Here is a 27,675-nt window from a genome sequence, read left to right as displayed (position 1 = left end):
GAGCCGGCAGCTGTCCCTAATTAGAGCGGCAGTTTAATTGGATTTATCAGCAGTTAATAGGAAATTAAGCAAAGGGCCCGAGAGAGGGAGGGCGGGAGGAGCAGGGAGGCCGGCTGTGCCGAGCTAGAAGGCCGGGTGCTGGGGTGCCGGGTGCCAGGGTGGGGACACAAGGCCCAGTTATAGGTGAGCACCTTGGACACACCTCCCCCCAGGGCTTGCCCGCCGGTTGAGCCCTGGCCGGCGGGCAGAGAGCAGGTCTCAGGAGAGGGAGGCAAGAGGGACAGCGACCTTGTGTGAGCCCCCTAACGCCCCCACTCCTGCAAGCTGCAGCCTAGGTGATGGATGATGCTGCCTTACGCTGCAAAGGTCATAAGTCTGGGCCAAGGAGCTGACTGAATTGAAAACAGACCAAAGGAGGGGCCCGGTTACCAGGGTTCAGGACCCAAGTGGCATCCTATCCCTCCCCAGTGCCCACCCTGCTCTTAGCAAATAAAGTGCCCCTTGAAGTCAAAAGATTGGGCAACACCAGAGATGAGCCTGCCTCCTGGCTGTGTTGGGGATCCTGGGAGTCTCCCTAAGCAGCTGCCGATATGGTACCCCCCTCTCCCCCAGCTGCTGGGGTTGGGGTTGAGGCTCTGGCCAGAGTGGCCTACAGTCCACACCACCGGCCCTGTGGGCCAAGGAAGGAAGTTTGTAGGCAGTCAAGCGGGTGCACAAGTGTCCACAGCCCCAGGCATCTCCTATCACCAGAACCTCATTACATGGCTACATTAACAAGGCCTGCTTCAGGGAACGCCAGCGACCTCTCTGGCACAGTTCACCACCGCAGGGCACAGGCAGCAACTCCTGCATAAGTGTGGGTAAGAAACTGAATGTGTAGGGGTAGGTAGGGGTGTCTCTGTGCTCCTGCAGATTATGGGTGTCAATGCCCCCAGGTGTGTGTGTGTGTGTGTGTGCGCGCGCGCGCCTGGTATATGTCTGTGCCGCTGAATGTGTCTTGTCCCCATTCTGCCCTCATCCCCAACCTCTAAGATTTTTGGCTGTCTAAGCCCCTGAGTGTCTGGGTGTGCATATTTGCTTTGACATATCTACCTATCTGTGCATTCTTCATGCCTGCGTGTGCCCCGCTTGTGGGCATTTCCGTGTGCCTCTGTCTGCAGAACTGTGTGAGAATCAGGAAAAGCCTCTGGTGAGTGTGTTGCTCTGGCGTCTCTGCCTGCAGGTGTGTGTGTCTTGGTGACAGTTCGTGGGCGTGTGCCTGGGTGTGAGCTTCGCCGCGGCGGCGTGTATTCGAATGACAGTGTGACGCACACACGCTCGTGTGTGTGCGCGGGTTCGCGCGCGCTTGCCAGGGTGAGTCTCCCGCCCCCCGCCCCTTCTTCTCTCCATTTCTATTCCTCTCTCCTCTCCGGGCGGGCTTGGCTCCGCGGTCCGCATCATCTCCATCCATTATTGAAGAAACAGCCGCGTCCGCTCCAATCACATCAACACCCCCCGCCCCTCTCCGTTCTGCTCGCCCCGCGGCCCCTCTGGGTGCTGGGGAGCGGGGGAGCTGCAGCGCGGCGGGGGCGCCAGGCAGGAGCGGGCTCATGACCCCGTGCCCCGAACAGGGCCAGGCATCGGGACGCCGGGGTCCCCGGCGGAGAGTGCTTTGCATAAACAGATGGCGCGGGCGTCTTTGTCTCGCTGGTTTGCTCGCCGGGCGGCTCCTGGCTCCGAGGCTGTCTGGCTGATGCAATCATGATCATCTCAGGGCCTCGGGACCCTGCGCCCTTAATAGTGACAGAGGGGGCAGGGGCCCCGGGCTCCCGAGCAGATGCTGGGTACTGTGTCTTCTCTCCAGGGCGCCCCCTCCACGCCCCACTGCAGCAGAGGAAAGACGGAGGCCGCACGAAGGTGACAGGAATGTGGAAGTGACTGGGAAGGGGACGCTGGGCAGTGCCCCAAGGTGTCCCCAGGCTGTCTCGTTGGACTGGTGCAGACCCCCAGGGGCAGCAAGCCAAAGAATAGTAACAGAACTGGGAAATAGGAAGGGGGAGACAGAGATAAAGAGAGTGACAGAGAAAGAGAGACAGCGAGGTAGAGAGATGTAGAGGGAAGGAGAGACAAACACAGGCAGACACAGAAACAGATGCAGAGGGACAAAGCCAAGTAAAGAGAGCTGCAGAGGGAGAGACAGACAGAATGAGAAGGAAAAGAGACAGTGACAGACGAGGCCTGAAGAAGGGGCAGAAAAAGGGCAGCCAGAGACTGGATCAGGCAGGGTCGCAGGGGAGACTCAGAGCAGAGACGGAGCCCCAGGCGTCTTGGGACACCCAGCCTGGCGAGAGGAACCAGCCTGAACCTGGGGTGCCCGCGGCTGGCGAGTTGGGAGCTTCTGCGTCCCTTCTCCTTCCTTCCACTCGGCCCCACCTCACACAGAAGAGTGGAGGCTGCAGGACCCACTACCTTGGCGGCGGGAGTGGCAGGAACCGCGTGCCGGCAGGTACCGACCCGCCTGGCCCTAACTTACCTACTCGAAAGCCGCGGAGCGCAGGGCCGGCGCGGTCCGACAGGAGGCGCCCGAGGCACCTCCCCTAAGCGCTTGAGAGCAGCTCCGCCTCCAGGGGGCGCCCGCGCCCACGGCCCCGATGCCGGCTCTCTCCCTCGAGCCCAGCTGCTTTTGACATTCAACTCCGCCAGAGCGCGGATTAGCGTCCTGTGCAGTTTAGCGTTCAGAGTTGGATCCCAGGGGGGCACCCGCTTGCCCCCAGCCACGCCTAATCCGCAGCTAATGACTTCTGCCGGCTCGGTCAGCATGACCTGAGTCCTTCTGGTGGTAAAGTGCGGGATGGTGGGAAGAAATGGGATCTGGAGCCCAAGTTCCGTGTCTCAGCTCAGTCCCAGAGACCACAATTCAGAGATGGGAGGGGACTTAGAAATAGGGTCACAGAGAAGGGGACAGAGACAAGTACCAGAAGCAGGTGAAGGGTCAAGGACCCCCAGAGAGGCCAGAGCAGAAGTAATGATATAGTAAGAAACTCGGAGAGCAAGGGCAGAGGCCCAAGGCAGGAGGATCCCCAGCGGCTCTAGGAAAGAAGCGGAGCGGAGAGTCCAGAATGTGATAGGCTCAGGTCACTGGACATCACAAGGAAGAGCACCGGAAGACAGGCAAGGGCCCAAGAAGCTAAGAGGCGTGACGCAGGAGCCAGACATCCTTGTCTGCGTCCTGGCGCCCCAGCTGTGCCACTCAGAGCCAGATGTGCAGCCCAGCTGTGTGGCACCTCAAGCTCCAGGATTAACTTTTAGTTCCAGAGGCTGGAGGGCTAGGGGGCACAGGTGATAGGACACTCCAGTCCCTGACCCAGCCCTGGAGGTGCGAGTGCTCGGGGAGGGCCGGGCTCTGCTCTGCTCCAGGCCCTGACACCCCGTCAGTCCCCCTCCCCTGCCCCCCACACACGTAAGCACCGAGTCTCTGTCTCTTTGTTCTCCCCGTGTCTCTGACACTTTATCTCATTATCCGCCGGAGGGAGGCGGAAAGCCCAGGACCCCGCAGCCTAATTACAGCCGAGCTTGTCAGCACAGGAGGCGGGGGAGGTATCAGTGAAAGGAGGGTGGGGAAGAGGAAGAGGACCCACAGGAAAGGATGCCTCGTCCGAGAGGCCCAGCGGTGGGTGCAAAACTCGACCCTGCCTGGACACCACGGGGTCCTGGAGTGGAGAAGTGGGGCAGCTCTGTAGGATGGGTAGCTGCGCAGCAGGGAGGGTAGAAGTTAGCATAGTAGTGGGGAGAGGTGATTAGGGTTCAGCTCCTGGGTCCCTTGGATCCCAGTTCCTCAAAAACAGTGGCAATGAGCCTTCCCACCCTGACAACATAGCACACACCTGAGTTGGTTGTGCAAAGGGAGGAAATCGCTCTATACCTCTCTCTGTCTTGTTCTCATCCCTCCTTCAACATCTTTTCTATCTTTCCTTATTTCCTTCACTCCATTTGCTTTCTCTCTATCACAGCCAGAGGCATAAAGTGGCTTCCTTGGATGGCTCTCCACCTTCACCCCCTACCCAAGGTAGGCAGAGGGAAAAAGTCTCTCAAGCCCCTAGACTTTAATAACTGACTTATTTTATCCTGAGCCAGATTTATGATAATGCCTGGCTCCCCTGTTCTCCAAACACTATTCCAGGCCAACCACAATACAACTTGGAAAAACTGCCCAGACTAGAGCGGCTGGGGCAACTTTAGTTCTGTCGGTCTCTCTGTCTGCCTCCTCTTCCCACTATCCTGTGGAGGGAGACAGAAGCAGAGTCCCCAAGACCTGACAGCTCCTGGGTGGCTCTCAGGGTATCAGGGAAGCTTTGCAGATACCTTCACTCGTCACCAACCCCTCCTGGTCCTCCCTGTGAACACTCCACATCTGTGCTTTGCTGGAGGCCTGTCTGTCCCCTGGTGAGTCCTTTCTCCCACTTCTGGATCCCCCCTCAATCAGTCTCTGGGTCAGAGTCTGAGAGGCCTCTCCCTTGGACCAGCCCAAAGCCCAAAGCATGATAGTGTCCCATGGACCAGGACTGGAGGAGCAGAAATCCCTCTGCTCCCTAACAATCTCCCGGCTGAGAGATGGGAGGTGGAGTGAGTCTGAGGAAGCAGCCAGGCTGGGCTGGGCTGGGCTGGGCTGGGCTGGGCTGGGCTGACCCCTCCCCAGAGTGGGGCGGGACCCCAGGAGGAGCAAGGGAGTAGGGCCGCTGGAGAGGACCAGACACTGGAGAGGCGATATGGCAGGAACCAGCCTTGGAGCCCGCTTCTACCGGCAGATTAAGAGACATCCTGGGGTGAGTTTGGTTCCAGGAGCCATGATTCTATCTCCTAACTCTCTGGATGCCTCTGCAGCCCCCAAATCTACCAGTATCCTGCCTTCCCCAATGCTCCTAATCTTTCTCCAGGGTGCCTTCAATCTATGTCTGCAATATGCCCCCTCACCCCCATGTTCCTTGAATCTAGCTCAGACAGGCTCACTGTAGGACGAGGGCAACTATGGCAGGAAATGTGGTGTGGGAGGGTGCAGGTCCCTGCTTCCAGAGGGGAGGGAGCGCCAGACCCAGGGTGGGGGTGAGCGAGAGCAGAAAAGCTTGTAAAGGGCGATTGGGAGGGGGGCCAACCCTGAAAGTGCCCTCTGTCTTCCCCACAGCTTATCCCGATGATTGGCTTCATTGGCCTGGGCATGGGCAGCGCTGCACTCTACTTGCTACGGCTCGCCTTGCGCAGCCCGGACGTCTGGTAAAGGCCTGGCTTGGGACACAGTAAGGGGTCCTGGGTTGGGCAAGATGGGGTAGGAATGCCTCTCAGGGACGGTGGGAATAAGAGGTCCTGGTGGAAATCCCCAGGCATCTAGGGGCTGGAGCCAGCTCCTGACCTGGGAGGCCCCCACCTCCCCTAGGGCCCACCCGACTGACTGACCGCTCACTCCTCCTCACTCCTTGGTGGCTCAAGAAGAGTAGGCCAGCTTTGGGTTGCAGAACTTATACCGGCCTGGTTACCATGGCGACGTGGCTCTGCTGCCTCCGCTGCCGCCGCCACCGCTGGCAGCCTTTGGGTACCTCTATCTTGCTGCCCAAGCACGGTGGAGTGGGGGTGGCTGGGTGAGCTGTTGGGGGTGCTTCTGGGGCCAGGGCTGCGGGGAGAGATGGGCTTCAGGGAGATGCCAAGCCCCGCCAGAGGTGGAATTTGTTGTCTCAATTCGAGGCACATCACTGCAACCCCAGCACCTTGGGATTTCTGCCTGATTCCCACCTCTCTGCTCTGCAGGGCTAACCTAGGGTGCTAGGGAGCAGGTGGGATTCCTTGGGCTAGGTTGTCAGTCTGTCACCTGGCCCCACACTGACAATAGTGACAGCCTTCTTGTCTCCCTTGTCAGCACCCAATAACGCGCCCCCTCCTGTCTCAGTCTCTGGGAAATGGACCCCTACAGAGAAAGGGGTGCTGGGGTGGGGGCAGAGACCCTAGATGTCCCCTTAGCTCCCAGAGAGGAAGCCCTAACCCTCCTCCCTCTCTACAGCTGGGACCGAAAGAACAACCCAGAGCCGTGGAACCGCCTGAGCCCCAATGACCAATACAAGGTACTTGCCAGTGGCTTTAGGGTTGCACCTCCATCCGCTCATCTCTTGATCCCAGCTCCACAACCCCTGACCCCCAGCAAAGGGAGGCCTGGGCACTCAGTGCAACCCCCCTTTCTCTCCCATAGTTCCTTGCAGTTTCCACTGACTATAAGAAGCTGAAGAAGGACCGGCCAGACTTCTAAGCCTGGCAGCAGTGCACGTCCATGTGAACCACCAGCCAGCCTACTCATTTCTTCCACTCTCCACCCTCCACCCCAGGGCGCCACTCTAGCCACCCTGTCCAGCTCTTGCTTACACAGGCCGGGTTCCCACGAGGAGGGGAGGTAGCCCCACCCCCAGCCTCTTCCCTCACTCCCAGCAGCGGAAGCGCCTCTGACCCTCAGCTTGAGTCTCACGAGGGGGAGGGGGAGCTAGGAGGGCAGGCAGCATCCTGGTTGACCTAAAAGGGCCATGTCAGCCCCTCTGCCCCGCTACCCGGGCCTCACAGGGTGTGGTGTGTATGCTACGTGTTGAGCGTGGCCTACGTGAGCCAAGAGCAAGCAGGGGCCTCTGATTGCCAAGTGACGTGGCGGGCCCCATGTTAGCCCAGGCTCCAGGCGCCAGCCCAGGGGCGGTGCTGCCCTGACTCGACTGGGCTCGACTGGGCTCGCCCCTGACAGCCCAGCCAGCTTGTGAGGATGCACCTACGTCCCTCTGCGCAGTTCGCTCCTCCTGGTGCCCAAGCCCGCTGCCTCTCGTGCCAATGGGCACCCCCTCCTGCCTCACACCTGGGCCTCTCCCTGCCTTCCCCACCCCTCCCTTGCCCCCCTCCGTCCCCAGGGATCAAACAGAAGCAGCCGTGGGCAAAATACAATTTCATTTAACAAATTGAATTTGCTGCGCCTGCTAATCACGTCTGGTGTCGGCTCTGATCAGAGACAGAGAGGAGGCTGCAGCCCCGGGGGTCCTTGTGGTGGTGGTGGGAGGGAAGGGAGGAACACGTTGAGGGAGACAAATCACCACCTGGCCCAGGGGACCCCTCCCACAGTAATAGAAGCTCAGAGCAGGTTAGCATTTTATTAGATAAAAACGGAAAGGAGGGTGCCAACCCACCCCTTCCTCTGGCTCACAACGGGAACTCCCCCTCCCCAAGAAAGAGCAGGGAGTCTATAACACTGAGATAATGGAAGCAGTTAGGGCAGAAAGCCCCAAGCCGCCTCCTTCTAAGTCTTGTTACAAGAAGAAACCTTCTTGGCTACAAATTCTGGGAAGGGGAACCACACCTGGCTTTTCCCCTAAGTGGGAGGCCTCTCCTCCTCCAGCAAAAAATTGGCAGATAAGCAGCCCCCCCACCTTGCCACTTGTCCAGATTGGGGGAAGAGGAATAAAGGTCAGGCTGTGGGCCTCATTTCTTAGATGCCTTCAGCGCTCATCAAAACCAGGCATGGGGAAGGCCCTGGCAAACTGCTCCACCCTTTGCCTGAGGTCAGCCAGCCGATGACTTGTTTCTGGGTCTTTGAGCAAGAAGGATTTGAAATCCTGGAGTTTGGCTAGAGAGGAGTGAGGGAAAAAAGTGGCGTCGGGAAGGCTGTTAGATCAGCTAGGGGAAGGGGAGACAGCGACTGTCAACTGGCTGGCTGGGGTCAGGGTCCTGCCCACTCACCAGTCCTTCTCTTCACTTCCAAGCCAATGTTGACGCCTTCATCGATAAAGTCCACAACTTTCCGGAAGTCATCCTCGCGGAACTGTCTTGAAGTCAGAGCTGGGGCCCCTGGGGAGTCAGAGGAGGATCAGCACAGCCCAAGCGCACCCGGCAGCCACCCTTCCCCCCTGGTACCCCAGGTCTCACCAAGCCGCAGGCCCCCAGGTGTGATGGCGCTTCGATCTCCAGGACAGGTGTTCTTGTTGGCCGTGATGGATACGAGTTCCAGCACCCGCTCAGCTCGAGCCCCATCAAGGCCCTTGGGCCGCAGGTCTACCAGCACTAGGTGGTTGTCAGTGCCACCTAAGGGCGGGCAGTAAGCGGGAAGTGCTGAGTCCTGGGCCTCTGCCCGAGATGACAGAGGCTCTCAGCAAACCCCATGGCTCACCAGACACCAGCGAGTAGCCTCGCTCTAGCAGGGCATCAGCCATGGCCCGCGCATTCTTCAGGACCTGCAGGGAGTACTCCCGGAACATGGGGGTGCGGGCCTGGAGATAAGACAGCAACGCTGTCACCTTAAGTCCTGCCCCTTCTGTTCCTCCACCCCCAGCACAGTTGTGACCCCATCCCAGTCCCCTCCCACCCTGGCACTTCCCTTCCACCAGCTCCAACTTCAGGTGCAGGGTCTGAGCCTCCAGGCCCCACCCCGCCCACCCCACAAGAGTAGGCTCCTTTACCTGCTTTAGGGCCACAGCCACTGCAGCAATGGCATGGTTGTGGGGTCCCCCCTGCAGGGATGGGAACACAGCAAAGTTGATTCGGTCCTCAAATGTGTAAGGGATCTCTTGGCCAGTCTTGGGGTCCACAGCTCGCACCCCCTTCCGGAAGAAGATGAGTCCTGACCTGTGTGGGAGATAGGTGATCAGAATCTAAGGTGAAAAGAAAGGGCAAAGCCGGTGGGCCCGACCCCTGCGGGCTATCAGAGTCCAACATAGTTGTGTTTGGTGCCCTGGACTCCAGGGGTTGAGGGGAGGAGCCCTCACCTCCACCCCCAAACCCTCTGCCATGGAATTGCCACCATGGGCAGGAGAAGAACTCTCATAGACACGGCTTCAGGTAGGAATGAGTTCCTCTCTGCCCTGGAGGTGGGGCGTGAAGGAAGGGAGAGGCAAGTCCTGACCTCAGGGGAGCCTGACCTGGCCCCGCGAAGGGTCTTGTGAGTGGTGGTGGTGACAACGTCCGCATGCTGGAAAGGTGAGGGGATCACCTTGGCAGCCACCAGGCCACTGATGTGGGCCATGTCTGCCAGCAGGTGTGCCTTGACCTCATCACACACCTGGGCGGGTACAGAGACAGGCCTCAGCCTGGGGAGGGCCCACACAGGCCTGCCCCAGGGTGCGCCTTCTCCAGAGTCTCCCCACCACCCCTGAGGGAGGGGCCGTGCTCCAGCCCTCCACCAACCTCTCTCATGCGGGCGTAGTCAATGAGGCGCGCATAGGCACTGGTACCGGCTATGATGAGTCTCGGTCGGAAGAGCCGAGCAGTGAGTGCCAGCTGGTCGTAGTCAATGAGGCCGGTCTGGGGCTGGACAGACAGAAAGCTAAAGCGGTAAGGAGAAAGTGGGCAGCTCCTCACAGCTCCCTCCCCACACCCTAGAGCACTCACATTCAGCTTATAGGGCATAGACTCGAAGAAGATGGAAGTGGCGGAGATCCGCTTGACATCAGACATATAGCCATGGGTGAGACTGGGAGGGGAGAAGAAAAAGTCAGGTTCAGAGTGGAATAACTCCCAGACTTATCCACTCCCTTCCTGCCCCACTCCAAAGGCCTCGGTCCCTGGAACACAGCTCCTAGCAGGTACCACCCTCATTGCTCTGTTCACCCTGTGCCAGGCGCTGATTACTAGGGTCTTATCATCCTCATCCACTGTAACTCGCAGGACAGGGAAAGGCCTGTTCCGTCTGCACAGAGCACAGTACGTGGTCCCACGCCCACACTGCCCAGAAGCCCATCACCCACGCCATCCATACTCACTGGCCCCCATCAGGCAGGTCCAGCCCCATTATTCGGTCATGAGGCTGCAGAAGAGCTGTGTAGGCAGCCAGATTGGCTGGGGACCCAGAGTAGGGCTGGACATTGACTCCCCACTGTGCAGGGTCCAGGTCAAAGGCCTCCAAGGCCCGGCGCTGACACAGCAGTTCAATTTCATCCACTACTTCAGCTCCCCCGTAATATCTGCAATGGGATGGGGGCATATCAAGGCACAGAGAAAGGGATCCACCATCCCCCTGGATCAGCAGCAAAGGACTGGGAAGGCGACTCCTCTATACACACTAGGAGGGGGCAGGCAGGTGTCCCCCACTGGGAGCACCATCCCTGAGGCTGTCCTTCAGCCTCCTGGTGCCTAGCCCTCACCTCTTGCCAGGATAACCCTCCGAGTACTTGTTGTTCAGACAGGACCCCAGGGCCTCCAGCGCAGCTCGGCTGCAGAAGTTCTGGGGTGGGGGAGGGGCAATGTCAGAAGGTATTGAGCCCCCTTCCCTGGACCCCACAGCTCCACCCTGCTAGAGCCCCAGGCCACAAGGAGGAGCCGGGTTCTGCAGAAAGCTCTGTTCATTTAGGGTTCCTTGCCAGGCCTGGGGCAGAGCCAGAGGCAGCATCCTCAGAAATCCTGCTGCTGTGATGTGTGACAGGTCCCCAGCAAGGCCACCTGTCCACTCAAATCTGTGCTTCTAGGCTCCTCTTCCCTCCTGGGATGGAAGAGGGACCAGACTAGAATGTAGGAGCCCCAGAAGGCTCTGGAAGCTTTTGTTTTTTAAACATTTTTTATTGATTTATAATTATTTTACAACGTTGTGTCAAATTCCAGTGTAAATCTGGAAGCTTTTTAATGCCCCCATCCCATAATCCAGTCTGGCCCTGCCTTTGCTTCAGATGACAGTAAGAAGAGAATGAGATGAGGCCCAACAGGAAGGCCCTGAGTCTGAAAGGGAGAGCTGGAGAAATAGCAGGAAGATGAGCTGTTACTTCCAGCACCCACAGTGGCCCAAGCCCTGGCCCCTCTCCCCAGGCCTCACCTCTGAGGCAATGAGCTCCAGGCCACGACATTGCCTGTCCTTCTCTCTCCGCAGTAGCTCCCACATTTCAGGATCACTGTCTGATAGACTCTCCTGGCCTGACCAGCCCCCAGTTGCTTCTCCAGTTGGAGTCTGGGCTGCTTCGCTGTGCTGGCACCTTATGACCATCCCGACCAGCTGACCACATCTCTGCAGAGGCTAGGGGAGGAAAAGCCAGGGTTAAATAAAAACTGCCCAGACAAAAACATTCAACAACCCTCAGCCATGCTCATCAGGCCCTCAGGCTCCATATCCAGCAGCTTGTTGTCTAGTCAGTTTGTTCTAGTTCTTACCACCCCCACATCCACTTTCAAAAGTCAGTTCTAGAACCAAGGTTGAAATCAATGTCCAGGGGGTGGTTTTGATTCGGTCCATTCACCTCACCTCAGAATCTCCCTCCACCTTTGCCCATGAACCACTCTGAAAGCATCAGGAAAAAGTCTGTCCACTAGAAGCATATGTGTCTGAACAGGGGCAGTCCCCACCCACAGGAACATACAGTTTTCCTGCAGAGGCTTCAGAGGATACCCCTGTGGGGGGCAGCGGGGAGGCAATCAAGCTGGCAAGGGTTAGGGCAATGGCTGTACAGGTGATTTCCAGAGCAGTGGATGTGGGCAGGTAGCCCTTAGCAACCCCTGGGGAAGAGGTTGGGGGTGGAGGGACTGCTGGCAGGGAAGCCAGAACCCACATGTTGTACTTTGGGCTCCCCACTCTTTGCACCTCCTTCCAGCCCACAGAGTCACAGGACCCCTGATGCAAGCAGGAGTGCACAGTTGCATCATCCGCACGGCTCAGAGCTTGCAAGACTCAGCTCGCCAGGCCAGGCCAGGAACCCCACTCGTGGGCCAGCATAGGTTCCCTGGGGGCATCCAGTGCTGTTTTCTTCCCTAATGCCACGTCAAACGGGCGGTCACAAGGCCCTGGGGCGTCTGGTTCCCGTAATGCGGACGGGCCCCAATCATCGTGTGCACACTTAGGGTCTCAGGGATCCTCTAGTTGCACATCCTCCTTCCTGGTCCCCCAAGACCCAGACCACGTGGGTGGAAAAGCCAAGAGAACGCCAAGTTTGTGAATGGAAGCTAGAGTAGGAAGGGAGCTTACTTTCTACTGATCACCCAGTCTCCAGAGCCTCGTTCTTACCCGAGTCGCCCAGAACAAAGAGAAAGGTAGCATCGCAAACTGAGGTCAAGGCCGCAGGAGGTCGACGCCGCAGGAGGTTGAGGCACCAACTCCGGCCAGGGCAAGTAAGGGGTTGGAAGAAAACTGACAGAGGGCGCATGCGCGAGAAGAGCTACCAGGAAGCTACCGAACTAGGGAGGGGCCTACGCATGCGTGAGCCAGTCCCTTTATATGGTCTTTTGGGAATTGTAGTTTTTCCCCCCTCTTCTTCCGTTTCATTTCCCGTCTACAGCCCCACGGTCAGAGGCTTTTGCCTGAAAGAAAAGAGATCCAGTGCCGCCCCATCTCCTCACTGTCCTGAAGCTCTTCAGGGGTATTTTTTTGTTTCGTTTTGTTTTTGATTTTCTTGTCTGTTGTCCATACTGCAACCATTCACTGGGTGTCTACTGAGTACCTAGCCTTATTAGGCTCTCTTCCCAATACAAGCTAGAGAGCTCTGGTGCACTGGAAAGCACCCTGGTTTGGAAGAGTGAGGGACCCGAGTTCAAGTTCCAGCTGTGGGAAATTAAATAGCAAATTAACCTCACTTGTAACTCAATAATAAAATAACATGTGGTGGGGATTAAATGAGGCTGTGTATGTAAACATGCTCTGGGATGAACTGTCCCTCCTCATCCTCCCAAACCTGCCTCCTCTGTGGCCATCCTCTCCTTCCCTGGGACATCTGGGAGCTGAATGAGGTGCCCGCTTCCTGTCCTTGCACATGTTGAATTTTGCTTTGTGATGGGTACCTATTCACCATTGCTGCCCCAGCAATCAGTGAGCTTTCTTTGTACCCTGGGGCTATAGATCTTTGGAACTGGAACTGGAAGGGATATTCCCTCTTGCCTGACTTATCTGGACTCATTCTTTGGGCAAGGGACTCATGGATCCCTCCAGGAGAGGATCCCCAAACCTAGGCAGCAGAACTGACTGGGAAATGTGACAAATATATGAGCCTTTCCTCAGAAGTTCTAGTTCAATGGCTTTTGCCCACTCACACTGACACACAACAAAACCTCCCCTTGGTGATTCTAATAAGCAGTGGTTTTGAGAACCATTGCCTTACATAGCAATATTACATTCATTCATTCGGCCAATATATTGAGCTCCTTCACCATGCCCAGCATGCCATAGCCTTGGAGGTATCAGAATAGATCACTGATGGCTGGGACATCAAGAGATGAAGGGGTACAGGTGGGTATGGCTCATGCTTAGCATGCATAAGGTCCTGGGTTCAATCCCCAGTACCTCCATTAAAATAAAAAAAAAAGAGGTGAACAGGTAACAAAATGCAAATGCAACAAGTGCAGTTACAAGTAGGGGGACCTCACTCTGCTCCCAGATATCCAAAGAGGAAGGGGAGGAGGAGGAGAGGATGGCAGAGGAGGAGTCAGGTTTGTGAGTCAGAGGAAGAGGAGGAGGACAATTAACTGCAAAGCCTGTTCACTTGCAAAGTCTCATTTAATCTTCAGAACACGCTATTTTATTATTGCTTTACAAATGAGGAAACTGAGGCCCAGATGGGCTAACTTGCTAATTCCAGTCTTCCCAGTTGGCTCTCATATCAGACCTCAGAAGCTCCACCCCCTCCACCCTAAGCTGTAACCTCCTTCTCTCCCATTCCAGCCTCAGGTGTTTTCGGGTCTTTCCAGAAATAATAGGCTTGGTGCTGGGAGTTTGCTAGGTTCTCCTTCCTCCAATCTCTGACCGAGAACTACTTCCCACCTCCCTCCTCCTTTCAGTTGATACTGTTATCCATCCATCCATCCATCCATCCATCCATCCATCCATCCATCCATCTATCCGGTATGTATTTTCTCCTTACTGACTTTTCCCTCCCAGGCCCGCCTGTATCAGACTCACCTCTGACTCAGTTTACCCGCTGGAGCCAGTAGGCAATCCTCAGGAGAACACTGCCCTCTCCCAGGCGTACCTTGACCCAGGACTCAAGGCGAAGGAAGGCTGAAGACGAGGTGTCGTTCTGTGCCTCAGCTTGTCGGTATATCCTCTCTCGCCCCAGTCAGGGGTCCCGAGGGGAGGGGGGCGGCTGAGCTTGTGAACTGCTAATGAAGCCGCAGCCAATTAACGCTCGGGCCAGGGTTGGGGGCGGATAAAATTAGCAGCCGCGTCTGCAGGAGGGAGCTGGAGGCGGGGGTGGGGAGGGTGGGCAGCTGGCGGAAGGGGGCCTTGTTTGTGTTTGCAGACGGCAAGCAGCAGCGGCGCGGCCCGGCTCTCCAAACTCGAGCTTGTCCCTTCCCCCACCCCCTCGTCTCAGGGCTCCTTCCCTCCCTCCCCCATTGGTCTGCAAACTCAGCGCCCACGAAATTAGGAAGGAAAAGGAAGATCGATGACTCCAGATGCCGCAAACACCGTTTCCCCTCCCCCCCACCTGCCTCCTCCCGCCAGCTCCGCGGAGCTTAGCAGGTTGTCAGTGCTCTGCCTACGCCGTCCCTGCATCTCCATCCCATTCAAAGCCTTATACCTCCTCCCCTAAGTAGTCCCAAATAGTCCGCTGGTGGTGCCCTTTCAGGTCTAATCCCCATCCTAATTGCAGCAGCTGCACATCGCCCACACCTGGGAGGAAAATCCTCACCCCAGGCAGGGCTCTTATCCCAAGGGTCTCCTCCACGTGTATCTGATGTGGTCTTGGATGACCTCCAAGGTGCTAGCTCTGTCAATATTTGCCTCGGTTTCCCCAGGAGCCGCGGTGGGAGGAGGCCCTGGCCAGACATAAATCCACACCACCACCCCACTTCCCTACAAAGGTCTCACACAGACGCCTATTGGATTTCACTTTATTTTGTTCCCTTTCCCGTCTGTTTTGGCGTTAAATAAATAAATAAAATCACTGAGAGGAAGCAGCCGGAAAGGTGGAGCAAGACGGCAGGGACAGGAGGGAGGCGGGCAGAGGGCAGGGGCCCGAGTCAGTCGCCTTCGCCCAGGAGTTCTGCTTCTGCTACCCTAATTATTGGGGTTTCGGGGAACGGGAGGGACTGGCATTCGGCAGGCAGAAGGATAACGGGATAGGCTGCGGTTTACAAGACCTTATGGTCTTTACATGGGCACAGGGTGGGGGACAAGCGCCAGGGGGTAAGGAAGTCACGGTGGGATGAGGGGGCCAGGCCAGGCGTTATTAAAGCTGTGGGCAAAGGGAGAATCCAGCCCAGCGCCAGCGGCTTAAAGCGGACTCAGTGTGGACGCAGGGGACGCTGGGACCGCCTCCAAGCCCCACCTATTCTGGAGCTTCGCTCTTTCCCCTTCACTTTGGGTTGTTCTGTAGCCAAGGGAGCTACCTTCAGCCTTGTGGGCACCCCCACAGGGAAAAGGGGGCGCTCGCCAGCCGATGGTCCCTGGGAGGGCTGTTTCTCTCCACGCCCAGGCTGGAAGTTGTGGATGTGGGCACAGGGAGGGGTCCCACTTAGGGAGTTGGGGATTTGGCGGGAAGCTCAGGGCCCGGGCGAGGGCGGGTCGCGCTATCCAAAGTAGGGGTGCTCGCTCTGGAAGTTATAGTCTGGGCACACCTTCTGCACCAGTTTGTAGTCAAAGCTGAGAAAGGAGACGAAAATGCAGATGACTTTGAAGGGCTTGGCACAGAGCCAGGCGGCCTGGCTCTGCGTGTGCTCAGTGAAGCACACCTGCGATGGGTCGTACAGGCACGGCCGGTGCTTGCGCGCGCGGTTCGTCTTCTCATACTCCACGTGGCAATTGAAAGCGCGTGACTCTTTGGCCCCCGGGCACTCCCAGCGCGCCCCCGAGCGGACCCGCCAGCGCGCCCCCGAGAGTGCCTCCTAGCCCTGGCCCCGCGGCCGCAATCCCCAGCGGGGGCCCCAGCCCAGGGAGCACCCCCTCCAAGGCCAGCGTAGACTGCAGCGGGTGGGGGGCGGGCCCCGGCAGCCAGACGCCCTCGAACTCGACGCGCTTCGAGGGCGGCACGATACTGACGCTGAGGTTGCCCAGGCTGGATGAGTTATGGCGGAAGTACACGCTGAAGGTCCCGTTCACGTGGTCCACAATCTTACCGGTCACCAGTAGAGAGAACTTGAGGGTGTGCACCCGGAAATAGAAGTCCCCCCAGCCGAAGATCTTTTTGGCGCGGGCCGCTTTGATAGACGGCTTTCTCTTGGTGCGCTGCGCGGGCGCCCCCGCCGCTCCCTCCCGGGCTAGTGCTCCAGTGTGGTTAGCGGGCCAGGCCCAGCTCCAGGCGCGTGCGGTGCCCAAGCCCTCGGAAGACCTCGGCGGTGCCGGGAGCTGTTGCCCAGGGGCGCCCCCTCCGGCCGCGGCGGGGCGCAACTCCAGGTACTGCGGCCTCCCGGATTCTGGTATCTGGGCAGTGACCGCCTGTAGATAAAGAGGAAAAGAGAGACCTTGGGGTTGTCTCTGGCCACCCCGCCAGGGCCACGCAGACCCTTATCCACAGACACTAGGAGACCAAATGGAATCGGGCCGTACGAGGCAGTGGCTCAGGAAGTGCGTTCTGGAGTGGACCTGCAACCCTTTCAAGCCATGTGGTCTAGGCCTCAGTTTCTACACCTATGAAATGACGTTGAGAATCCTTGTGTTCTCACAGAACTCCGATGAGAACTGATAAAGTCAAAAAAGCCAAAGCCAGTGTGGGTTTGAATAGGGAGTGTGGAGCTGTGGGCCTGGGCTTGGTTGGGAGTAATGGACCAGGGAGAAGCTTGAACTGAAGCAAGTGAGGCCATGACCACTGCCAATGTCCAGTATCAATAAAGAGTGAGACCTCCCAACACCCTGCCGAGCCTAAGGCACCCCCCCCCACCCTCTTCTCCCTTGCCAGGAGGGGCAAGGGAAACCGACGGAGCTGAGGGCAGTGGAGAGGCTGGGCACTGTGGATTGAGGTTTGAGGGCTACGCCAGCACCCCTCTCTGCCTCCAGCGCTCCTAATGTGGGGGATGCCGCCTGGTGGTCCTTCCCTGGGCTGGGACGGGGCTGGAGGACCGCCCCTGCCCGCCCCTACTCGTCTCCTTGCGTCTCAGGTGGCGGCCGACCTAGGAGACGGTGCGGGCGCGAATACAAGATGGATCGAGAGGCGGGAGCGGCCGGGCCAGGCCCGGGCCATCAATTATCTGGGGCGGGGGTGGGGGGTGGGGGGTGGCCGGGAGTGAAGGAGACACGCGCGCGCGCGCGCGCGAGAGGAAGAAATATGGAGATGCCGCTCCAGCGAGGGGAGCGGGAGGGAGAGGAGCCGTGCGTGTCAGAGTGTGTCAGTCAGACTGTGCTGGCTGTGGCCGTTTACCGTGGCCCTTACTGCGTGTGGGTTCTGACTGGGGGGAGGGCGTACCGTGTGTGTCAGTCTGGGATGGTTGCGTTTCTGTTAGCCTGAGAGGGTTGTGTGTGTGTCTGTCTACCTGGAGTGATGACTGTGTATGTGTGTGTGTGTGTGTGTGTGTGTGTGTGCATGCATGGACGCATGCACGGGCACACTCAAGTCTCAACCTATGGTGATGAGTACGTATGTGTCTGGCTGGGGTATAAAGTACACAGATTAATACACATTATAAATTTCATGGGCCAGAAATAATATGAAAAAAGATAAAATAAGGAACCAGTGATTGTATGGAAGTATTTCAGGAAAATGGGGCACAAGGGCATGGCCATGTCCCAGGTCTCAGGCTGCGCATGGTGGCTGTACGTGTGTGTGTATTTGTATGCCCCTGTGTATCAGTCTCAGGAGGTTGTATGTCCGCCTACTTGTGGTGGCTGAATGTCTATCAGCCTGTGGTGGCTGTGCATATGTGCCTGAATTGGCTGTGTCTATGTTGTTCTAAGTGAGGCTGTGTTTCCGTTTGTGGTAGTTGTGTCTGTGTGGCTGGTGTGGTTGTATGCCTGCGTTGGCTGTATGTCTGAGGGTGGCTGTGTGTGATTCTCTGAGGGTGTCACTTTTCCTGTGTGAGCTCCTATTATCTTCTGTCCATGTGTCAAGCTTTATCCCAAGGGTGTGTGTCAGTGTATCCACAATGATACAGTAAGTGTGGTCTCATCGTGTTCCCCTGGGGGGGTGCATATGTGTGAGTTGTTTGTGAATGGTCCCTGGGGGTCCCACACTGGCCTGCAGGATGAGCTTTGGGTCGATAAAGAGGCAGGGCAGCATGGGTGTCCCCCTCTGCACACACCCATGTGTCCACACCATGTGTCCACAGGGGACAGGAGCGGCAGAGTCGAGCTGCTGGGCTAGAATCTCCACCGCCTGGTCCCCATCCCCGCAGCGCTGCGATCCCGGGTTATTAATGCCGCCGCCACCCGCTCGTCATACATATTTATCGCCCCCCTCATTCCTCCTCCCGTCCATCTCTCCTCCCAGCTCAGGTGAAGGGGGGCGGGGGTGGCAAGAGTGATTGACTCAGACAGACAAGCATGAGCTGGCAGCTAACACCCGGAGGGTGGGCCTCAGAGGGGCTGGGGGGAAGGAGTCCTAGGCCACAGTGGGAGGGGGCAAGGGCCTCCCTGGAGGAGAGGCCAACACCCTTAAAGGTGGGCTTAGAGAGAGCAAGGCCTGAGCCTCGGAGAGGACATTGGAGGAGGGAGTATGTGAAGCTTCCAGGGAAAGTCCAAGGATGGTTCGGGGGAGTCATTTGAACTCTGACACCTAATCTCCTCACCCCTCTGGGCCCAACCACTAGCTCTTTCCAGGGACATCCTTCAGTCCCTGACTCCTGTGCCTCTGAGCCACCCCCTCCCAGCACACCCCAGCAGCACCCGACATCCTGCACCCAGCCCAGGACCTGTCGACTGCTTCAGTCCAGACTCCTTCCAGACAGGGGCTGGGAGGAGGAAGGAGGTTTGGCTGGGCCGTCAGGGGTGCTGGGTGGCCCCCCCCCTCTGATCCCAGACAAATTGCTATCTGCGCTTCTCTGATCCTGGCAAATCCCGGGGCTTTGGGCACCCACACCCCCCACCGGCTGCTGGAGACAGCCAAGATAAAAGGGAAGAGTTGGGGGGGCGGCCAAAGCGACCTTCGGTGGGGGGGTAGCTCAGTGGGGGGGGGGGCGCGAGAGTCTGGGAGGAAACGAGCCGAGAAATGGGAACATGGAATAAAATAAAATCCTCCCTCTGGCTTCCTTGCTTGCACGCTCGCTCTCACTCTCCCTCTCTCGCTCTCCCTCTCACTGTTTTTCCATCTCTCTCTCTCCCTTTCTCTCTGATTCTTAGTCTCTTTTTTCTCTCTCTTCCTCACTCTGTCTCTAATTTTCTCCTTCTGTGATTGTTTTTCTCCCTATTTCTTCTGACTGTCTCACTGTGGTTCTTTCCCTCTACCCTTCAGATTGTGTCTCCAACTGTGGGTGGGGGTGGGAGAGGAAAGCAGGGGGATCAGGGGGCCTCTTTGCCCAGAAGCTGTGGTGCTGTCCCTCCCCCTTGACAACTGAGAGTGGGAGCCGGGTGTTGTCCAAGGAGGGGTCCCCCTGCTCCAGAGCTGGTTTAATTAAGCTAATTGGGCGCAGTGACATTTGTGGAGGGGAGAGGCTAGCCTGGCTGTCGGCTTGGGGGGCGGAGGTGTGCGGTGGCAGTGGAGGGAGGGTGTGGGGTGTGGGGTGCACTTCACTAGGCGCCTCCAGGCCCTAGCAGGGCGGGAGCCGAGCCAGGAGTGCTTTGCCCCCAAGGCAGTGAGCCCACGCATTGGAGGGGAGTTGAGGCTGCATTTTGCTGCTGAACAAACTCCACCGGGTGGGGGAAAGGGGCTCTTGGGGATGGGACCGCTGGGAACAGAGAGAGGATCAGGCTGTCAGCCCCCCAGCCGCATTGCAGGGCGCACCTCCCCCAGGCCTCCAGACCTGTCGGTGGCTTCTCTCCTGCTGCGTGGGTCAGGCGGGGCCACTCAGGATTCTGACTGGGGGAGGGGACGGCACCCCGTTGCTGGGGAAAGAGGAGTGCTCCAGGCCTGGGTTGAGGAAGGGTAGGGAATAGCATACTGAACCCTTCCACCTAGAAGGAGGCGGGGGGCACCGCAGTCAGGGCTGGTGGAGTAGCCAGGGTCTGGCTGGGAACCAGGGATAGAAATGGGAGTGAGGACAGAGGTGAGATAGACAGGACAGGCTGGGGTGAGGACTGAGACAGAGATGGAGGAGGACTGGGGTTGGAGACTCGGCAGGCACAGGTATATGGTGCAGAGAGAAGGATGGAACAAGGATAGGCATGGGGACAGGGATGAAGAGGAGATCAGAAATGGTGGACAGGCATTGGGCAGAGGCATAGCCAGGAGAATGAAAATGGGGGAACAGGATGGGATGGGAACTAAAATGGGGAGGGGAGGACAGGGATAGTAGATGAGGGATGGGCGTTGGGGAATGGCAGGGAATGAGAACGGAACAGGGACTGGGAGAAGGGGATGGGGGCCTGATGGGGGTGGGAACGGAAATCAGGGATGGGAAATGATTATTGGGCAGAAACAGGAGTGCTGAGGGATGCAGAGACCCAGGAGTTGGGGAATGTTAATTGGGACTGGGGGACAAGAAAGGAGATAAGAGAGGAATAGGGAGACAGGAGCTGAGGACAGGTATGGGAGACAAGTCAGAGGAAAAGGCAGACGGGCAGGATCAGGCTACAGGAGGGGACCAGGCAAGTGGAGGCAAAGATACCTCCTTCCAGACCCTAGTATAGCGTGAGGGGGCGGGGACCGCTGGTGGGGCGGGCTCTGCCCTTGGGCCGGGCGCCCCCTCCCCCTCAGCCCCGCCTGCCCGCCTGCTCTTGGCCTGCAGCGCGCAAGGCTCACCGTTATCTGAATTTTGATTTTATTTTATTTTATTTTATTTCCCTGCTTCCTAGAGCCGGCGCGGTCCCCCCGGGAACGGCCGCCCCCCGCCCCGCGCCTCACTTTATTATTGCAATAAATGTGCCTATAAAGGCGCGGGCTCCGGGGCGCGTGGGGGGGGGGGGCGGTGGGAGCCGCGGTGCTGGGATGTAATTTCCCGAAGCCGGAGCCGGAGGGGGAGTGGGCGGGGTGGGGGTGGAGGAGGGGTAGGCGAGGGAGAGGGGGAGACTCGCCAATTTCCAGCGCTCAAGGCAGCGCTCCCTGCTCCCCATCCCCGCCCCGTTGCTCGTTCCCACCCCTCGCCCCGCGACTCCCCACTGCACCCAGCCACCCTTGAGCCCTGGGGCCCCTCCCCCATGACCGACCCTGCCCTCTCCCAGTTACCCTGACCCCTTCCTGGACTCCGCCTGTGTGGAGTTCCAGGGCTCTGTCCAAAGTTCCGCATCTCCTCGACAATGACTTCATCTCTGACCCCTATGATGTCCCCTCCACTTACCTGGTCTCGTAGAACGTTTATCTCTCCCCTTCCCAATGACTCCATCCCTGACTCCAGTGACCCTTCTTTACCTTGTTTCGGTCCCCCAATTACCTCACCTCTTCCCTAATCACCGTGTCCTGGGCCTCCAGCTCCTCCCCCACCCCAACCCCAAGGCCGTGTAAATTTTTCTTTCATCGGGTACTCCCTCCCATACTCATAGACTCTGGCCCAAGGGATCAATCACAGTGTCCCCCTCTCATGCCCCTGGCCCAGCTGCGGCCCCTGATTACCCCCAAATCCCCGCCAACAGCTCTGGGCCCTGGCCCAGGCTGTGCGTGCCTAAGTGGCCCAGCCAGAGATTAGCTGGGGGGCTAAAGGGGGGTACAGAGGCAGGAGGGGGTGGCTAGATATGGGGATGGGGCCAGCCAGGGCTGAGAGACTCGCTTCAGCCTAATCCTTCCCAGAGGCAGGCTAGAGCTGGAAGGTCCCACAGGGCCCCGCCCCTGCCCTCCCCTAGCTAATTAGTGATTAGTGATTAGTGATTAGTGACTATTGATCGCCTGCTGCTTCTCCCAGTAGGCAGCTGCTTTGGCAAGGGGTGGGGAAGACAGAGACAGACAGGGAGAGGAGTCAGAGACCACGTTAGAAAGATCCTGAAGAAGACTTGTGCCAGAGCCCTAGAGGCAGTGGAAACCAAGAGTCACAGGCCACGATAGATCGGGAGCCAGAGCAAGGAGGAAGAAGGGAGAGAGATCCTGGAGGAGGGGCAAGTGAAGAGGATGGGAGAGGCAGGGTTGTCAGCACTGGACAATTAGGGTTTCTCTGTAAACTCTCCCCCACCAGCCTCTTACTCAGTGTCAACCCAGTGCCAGCTCTGGCACTGAGGCAGCCCTAAGCACACACACACAAGCCACGCTCAGATACACGAACGCATCCTGAAGATCACAATCCCATACCCACACACAAATGCACTTGAAACCACAAGAATGCAGACACACACTCGCAAACCCCAGGGACACATCCAGACAACACATACACCCCAACACACAGATGTGCACAAGAGACCCACCATGTGAGGCATGCACATGTGCACACACCATACTCACAAGTGCATGCAAGCACACACAGATAGGTACCCGGACACACTCCTACACACACTCCAAGCACAGTTGTACATATTCATACATCCACAGTCTGTATGTACAGGTAAACACAGTTTCTCGCATGCACGCAAGCTGGACTAAATGGCAGATATTCTCCCCCATGGACTCTAACACAGAGGCCCACAGCTGCAGCTCTCACACATTCAGATAGCTCCCCATCGCTCACATCCTCATGCTTATTCTCCCTCAAGTCTCCACCAGATGTTTCATTCCCCTTCAGGGGGCAAAGGAAATTAAACCAGATCTGTCCACAGGGGAGTTTATTTGATGGGGAGAGTGGAGAGGAGAGTAGGGAGGAATTAGAAAGAAGGGGTCAGGGATACTATCCAACCCCACCTCCTCTCCCCCAGGCCTTCACACCCGGGTGGGTTGTGGGGCACAGATCTCCTCCCGCAGCGCTCTATAGGCAGAGCTAGGCAGCAAGTCCAAAAGAAGCTCCTGCCAGTGGAAGTAGTTTTTGTGGAGGGGGCTCCTCTGCCCACCTTCCAGCCCCTCAAGGTCACCAGGCGGGCTTATGAGAATCAAGGAGCTCCATCACCAGCCTCATTAGGGCAGCCCCTGCCCTGCTGGAGCTGCTGAGTGCAATCTGGCTGACTGATGGGAGTCCAAGTGGTTGGGGGGAACTACACCCCTTCCAGACTCTGCAGGGGCTGGGGGTTAGGGTGCAGGGAGTAGGGAGCAACCTATCTGTCCCCCAGTCTAGGTAGATCACAGCTGGGGTGCAGGAAATAGGAAAGTTAGGGATAGGGGAGCTGATGGAAAAAGACAGGGGTCCAGGGCCTGGGTCCCCATTGTGGGACTCACAGCGGGACACAGATGACTGCACTGTGAAGCAGGCACTTGCATTCACCCCTTGAGAGCAACACCGCACACCACATCAGCATACACACGCATCCTGGACCCCAGTACTAGACACCTGAGCCCGGCTGCCCCAACACAGGCACGCACACAGGTGCACACGCTGACCCACACTTTCCATATCAGCACACATGAGCACACCGTGTACACGAGTTGAAGCCTCCAAGTTAGGAGGGAGGCAGATCAAGTCTGGGCCCCCTTAGCTTCTGGGTCCTCGCTCTGGAGCCTCAGGGAAAGAGGCAGCCTGGGAAGGTGGGGGCGAGGAGGGGGCGGGAGGAGAGACTCTCCTTTCAGACAGCCCCGACTCCCTACCCGCCGGGCGCGAGGGGTGTGTCTGTGAGGTTGTGCAGGGGAGATGGTGTCTCCGCGGGAAATGTGATGGGAGACCGTAGCCAAGTTCGACCGTCTCTGTGTGAGTCCGTGTGTGCGCGCGTGTGTTCGGGCCGTGTATGCTTGGAACACAGGGCCCACCTGGCATTGTGACAGGAGCAGAGGAGAGAAATGGGAAGGCGGGGGTGGAGGGGTGGAAGGACAGACAGCGAGGAAGGCGAGAGAGGTTGGCGCGGAAAGACGGCAAGGCTGACACTCTGCTGGCTTGTCTGTCTGTCTCGCACTCCCGCTCCGTCTGGCGCACTCGCGGGTCTGGCTTCGTCCCCCTCCCCCGCCGCGCCAGGAGCGGGATCCGAGGCGGGCCTCCACCCCGGCACCCACCCCGACCCTCGGCCAACTTGCCCTGGAAGAGCGCCTGTCCGGAGCGGGGAGTCTGTCTGTCCGCCTCCCCCACGCCGCACAAAGTTGGGACGCTGCGCGCGGGGGCGGGGCGGGCGCACGCAGCCCCTCGCACTCTGGGACCTCTGCGGCCGGGACCCCCGCTCGCGCTACCGCCGTGCTGCCCTTACCTTCCTCAGGAGCCACGGGCCAAAGAGCAAAAGAAGCCATTCCGGGAGCAGCCGCATCTTCCCGGGTGGCCGGGCGGGGCGAGTCCCGGGCAGGCGGGAGTCGGGCCTGGGGGCGAGGGGCCCGGGCCGGCGCGCCACGGGGCGGCTGCCGGAGCGGCGGGAGCGGGCGGCGCGGCCCGCGGACTGAGCGGCTAGAGGAGCGGAGCGCGGCGCCGGGGGCGGGGCGCGGGCGGGGGAGAAAGTTGGGTCGGACTCGGGCGGGCGGGGGGGGGGGGGGGGCGGGGCTCCGCGGCGCTCCAATCCCGGCCGCGCCCCGCGCGCCCCCTCCCGCCCAGCTGGGGGCACCGAAGGTGACTTTCACCCCGGCACGCCCCAGACACGCCCCCGGCCCAGGTGCGAAGCGGAGAGGGCTGCGGGGCTCAGGGACTGTGGACCCGAGAGGCTGGGTCTGTGCGCCGCTGAGGAATAGGGCCGGGCGTGGGGCTCGAGGCTCCGGGACCGTGGCCCCCGAAGCGGGGCGCGACGGAGCAGGAGCCCCGCGAGGCTCAGCAGCCCAGCAAGACCAGGGACCCTCGGAACTCCGGGTCCCTTCGATGCTCTGGGCCCAGGTGGGTCCGAGGCAGGAGCAGGGCAGGGGCCGAGGTGAGGGCGGGCGGGGCCTCGGGCGGCTGCCGCCGCGCGGCGCTGACGGGGATGGATGGGCGCCCCGCGGCTCATTCGGCCCGGAGATGAGAATCATTGATCACGGACGGAAACCCCATCACGTCTGTCAATAGGGCTGACAAACGGCGCCCGCTGCCCCTACACCCTCCCTCAAGGCACCTCCGCGGTCTCAGGACCCCTCCGCTAGACCGGCGGTTCACCTTTGCCCCTTGCCCCGCACCGCTGACCCCAGCATGTCCCAGAGCGTCCCAGCGGGGGGCGGAGGGGTTGGGCAGGAAGTACCCCTCAGCCCGGCCTCATGGTGCAATCTCCATCCCTTTCCTCCCAGTGTCCCATCTTTCACCATCAGCTCTTCTCCGATCCTTGTCCTCTTCCTCCTCTGTCTCTGTCCTTGTCTCTGTCCCCAGCCTGGCCCTGTCTCTGTCCCTATCCTCTTGGCTGTTTCTTCATCGGCTCCCTCCTCCCCCTAGTCCTCTCTCTCTCTCCTCTCTCTCTCTCTCTCTCTCTCTCTCTCTCTCTCTCTCTCTCTCTCTCTCTCGCCTGAGGAGTCTTCAGCTGTCAGCTGTTGCTATGCACTGAGGCTGTGGTATGACCGACACTTAGACATGGAGAGATAGGGACAAGCAAAGAGATGGAGAGACAGACACATACCCTGAGACACCAACACATGCCCCCAGGCATGTACGGAGATGTGTTCACAGGGGCAGGCCACACTGTAGAGGTGAGCACAGAGGCAGAGCCAAACACATTCACACAGAGACCAGCACACACACAGGGAGACAGATGCACATCTAGAGGCACTGTCACACACGGACACATTCGATTTACACACACACAGGAGCACACACAGAGACAGAGAGACGAATGCACACTTGCACCAAGAGACAAGCACACCTAGCCAGGTTCTCAGAGCCCACCCCACCTTCCTTGCTTTGGCAGAGAGGCAAACATCCACAGAGAAGGACATACACACAAGTGTACGCTGGCACTGACAGTCCAAAAGACAAACCTAGGCACATACAAACAGACAGATATAGGGATGTGACAGACCCAAAACAAGGATTGTGAATGCTGAGAAGATGAGGCAGACACAGATTCACCCAGAGAGACAGACAGAAGCCAGGAGGCAGGAACCTGGGTGCAGGTGTGGCAAGAGAGGGAGGCAGGAAGGGGCAGGAATGGCCAGGCCCAAGGCCACAAGGCTCCAACCAGAATCCTGAACCTAAGTGCCAATCACAGGGACTGTTGAGGTGGTAGTGGGTGGGGGCAGTGGGCACACACAGGCCTAGGCTCTCAGGACAGAAGCCCACCACTACAGTCCTGATCTTCTGGAGTCCTGACCCACCCCATCTCTACTCCTTTTGCTAGTCTCAGGTCACTACCTTCTCTCTCCAGATACACACACACCCACACACACACACACACACACACACCCCACTCCCTGTCTCCATTTCTGTCTCTGTTCCTCATTCTGTCTGTATCAGCCTCTGCCTCTGGTTTGGCCCCTATCTCTTCTCCACCTCTGTCTTACATCTCTGCCATCCTTGCCAGGTGGGGAGTTTTTGAGGACTGCCTCCTGGTAGACCCTCTCCTGGATGTCCTGGCGAGCATGGGGAGGATGCTGACTGGAGGGGTATGTGTTCCTAGCTGCAGCTGGGAGCCCCTCTCGTTCTGCCCAGGATCTTGAGGCGACAGGCAGAGAATCAGTGGCTCCCCGGGGGCACCAGATGCATGGCTGGCAGAGGGAGGGAGTGAGGGGGTGGGGCTGCTGGTGGTGGGGAGCTGGCAGGCGCTGGGGGAGGGAGGGAGCTGGCTGGCGGAGGGTAGAGGGGGTGTGGCAGAATAGCCCAAGGGAAAGAAGTGAGAGGCTGGGCTAGGGTCCACTGGCAGGTGCATAATTAGTGTGTGCTGGGGAGGGGGCTGTGCCTGGCTTCAGGATGAGCTGCGCTGCAGAAGTTTGCATGCCACCTGGTGGATAGCTGAGGACACAAGCCTCCCTCCAAGAATTCGACAAGGACACCCCTTTTTCCCAGCAGGGTCCCTCTGCCCTCAGCCCTAGGGAGCCCAGGAGGCAATGGAGGACCACAGAACTGGCTTGGAAGCTGAGGCTGGAGATGGGATCTCAGGGCTAAGAGGGAAGGGGAGGGCTCTTGTTTCTAGAGGTGTGTAGACCCATAGTTTCCTCAAGAAAGGAGGAAGACTGAGGAAGTTGGTCAGGGAGGGAGAGGGAATGAAAGGCAGTGCTCCCCCTTTGAGAGTTGGCTAAGGGTTCTTCAGATATTTAAAACCTACGGGGGTGGGGGGCTCCTCTTTTCCTGAATCCAAGGTTCTTACTCTTGGCATCTGATTAATTAGTCTCCATGAAATGTGAAATGTTAGTGCATCAAGAGCAAACTTAGTTACAGATTTAAAAAAAAGAAAAAGCAAATTTAGGCAGAGACAGCTGTACGGGACCACCCTGAAGGATTAGAAAGCCTTTCACAATCCCAGTGTGTTCATTTCTTATTGTGGGATTTCTCACTGTTGGAGATCATTTTGGGTACAGTTGGTGGTGTCCCATAAAAGTGACAATGCAGAGAAACAGAGTTTGGAGTTAGTGTCCTAGAACCAGAGGGAACACATGATCCAGAGAGTGAAGTCACTGGCTCAAGGTCACACAGCCAAGAGAAGAAGGTCTTCCTGGTCAAGTCCAGTGCCCCCCCGCTTCCCTGTTACAGCAGAATGAAGGGGGAGGGAGCTCCAGAAGAGCGCTGAAGACCAGATGCTCAAGCACAGAGCATGGCTCCCTCTGGTGGTGGCAGCAGGCAGGCACAGTCCAGCTTCCAGAGTCTCACCCAGAGTCATAGGTAGACACAAGTGGC

General features: G+C 58.4%; 3 protein-coding genes and 1 long non-coding RNA gene across 6 annotated transcripts; 2 read left to right on the top strand and 2 right to left on the bottom strand.

The window, feature by feature from the left end:
* Positions 1-1,266: 1,266 nt before the first annotated feature.
* On the top strand, positions 1,267-6,958 carry NDUFA4L2 (NDUFA4 mitochondrial complex associated like 2). Of its 2 annotated transcripts, XM_032493177.1 has the most exons (5): positions 1,267-1,353; positions 3,990-4,802; positions 5,159-5,247; positions 6,026-6,086; positions 6,212-6,958. In XM_032493177.1, the coding sequence occupies exons 2-5, from the start codon at positions 4,746-4,748 to the stop codon at positions 6,266-6,268; spliced, it is 264 nt and encodes an 87-aa protein (XP_032349068.1). In that variant the 5' UTR covers positions 1,267-1,353; positions 3,990-4,745; the 3' UTR covers positions 6,269-6,958. The 2 variants fall into 2 exon arrangements, with proteins under 2 accessions (XP_032349068.1, XP_006182553.1); XM_006182491.3 differs by lacking the exon at positions 1,267-1,353 and having other exon boundaries at positions 3,895-4,802.
* Positions 6,959-7,128: 170 nt separating this feature from the next.
* Positions 7,129-12,114, bottom strand: SHMT2 (serine hydroxymethyltransferase 2). Of its 2 annotated transcripts, none has more exons than XM_006182489.3 (12): positions 11,966-12,114; positions 10,787-10,984; positions 10,125-10,204; positions 9,744-9,944; positions 9,373-9,454; positions 9,169-9,291; positions 8,904-9,043; positions 8,445-8,610; positions 8,156-8,255; positions 7,915-8,070; positions 7,729-7,836; positions 7,129-7,615 (listed from the first exon to the last, which is right to left on the bottom strand). In XM_006182489.3, the coding sequence occupies exons 1-12, from the start codon at positions 11,996-11,998 to the stop codon at positions 7,488-7,490; spliced, it is 1,515 nt and encodes a 504-aa protein (XP_006182551.2). In that variant the 5' UTR covers positions 11,999-12,114; the 3' UTR covers positions 7,129-7,487. The 2 variants fall into 2 exon arrangements, with proteins under 2 accessions (XP_006182551.2, XP_014412903.2); XM_014557417.2 differs by having other exon boundaries at positions 11,927-12,050.
* Positions 12,115-12,150: 36 nt separating this feature from the next.
* Positions 12,151-14,615, top strand: LOC116667633. Its single transcript, XR_004324554.1, has 3 exons — positions 12,151-12,317; positions 13,829-13,985; positions 14,190-14,615. It is a non-coding gene; the product is annotated as an uncharacterized LOC116667633 (long non-coding RNA).
* Positions 14,616-14,637: 22 nt separating this feature from the next.
* NXPH4 (neurexophilin 4) lies at positions 14,638-24,334 on the bottom strand. Its single transcript, XM_032493176.1, is given in 3 exon segments — positions 14,638-15,720; positions 15,722-16,324; positions 24,152-24,334. Coding segments are annotated over 3 exon segments (921 nt in total). The 5' UTR covers positions 24,209-24,334; the 3' UTR covers positions 14,638-15,459.
* Positions 24,335-27,675: the final 3,341 nt, after the last annotated feature.

The sequence above is a fragment of the Camelus ferus genome, chromosome 12 (genome assembly GCF_009834535.1).
Source record: "Camelus ferus isolate YT-003-E chromosome 12, BCGSAC_Cfer_1.0, whole genome shotgun sequence".
NCBI classification, from domain to species: Eukaryota; Metazoa; Chordata; class Mammalia; order Artiodactyla; family Camelidae; genus Camelus; species Camelus ferus.
This window is presented reverse-complemented; position numbering and strand designations above follow the sequence as displayed.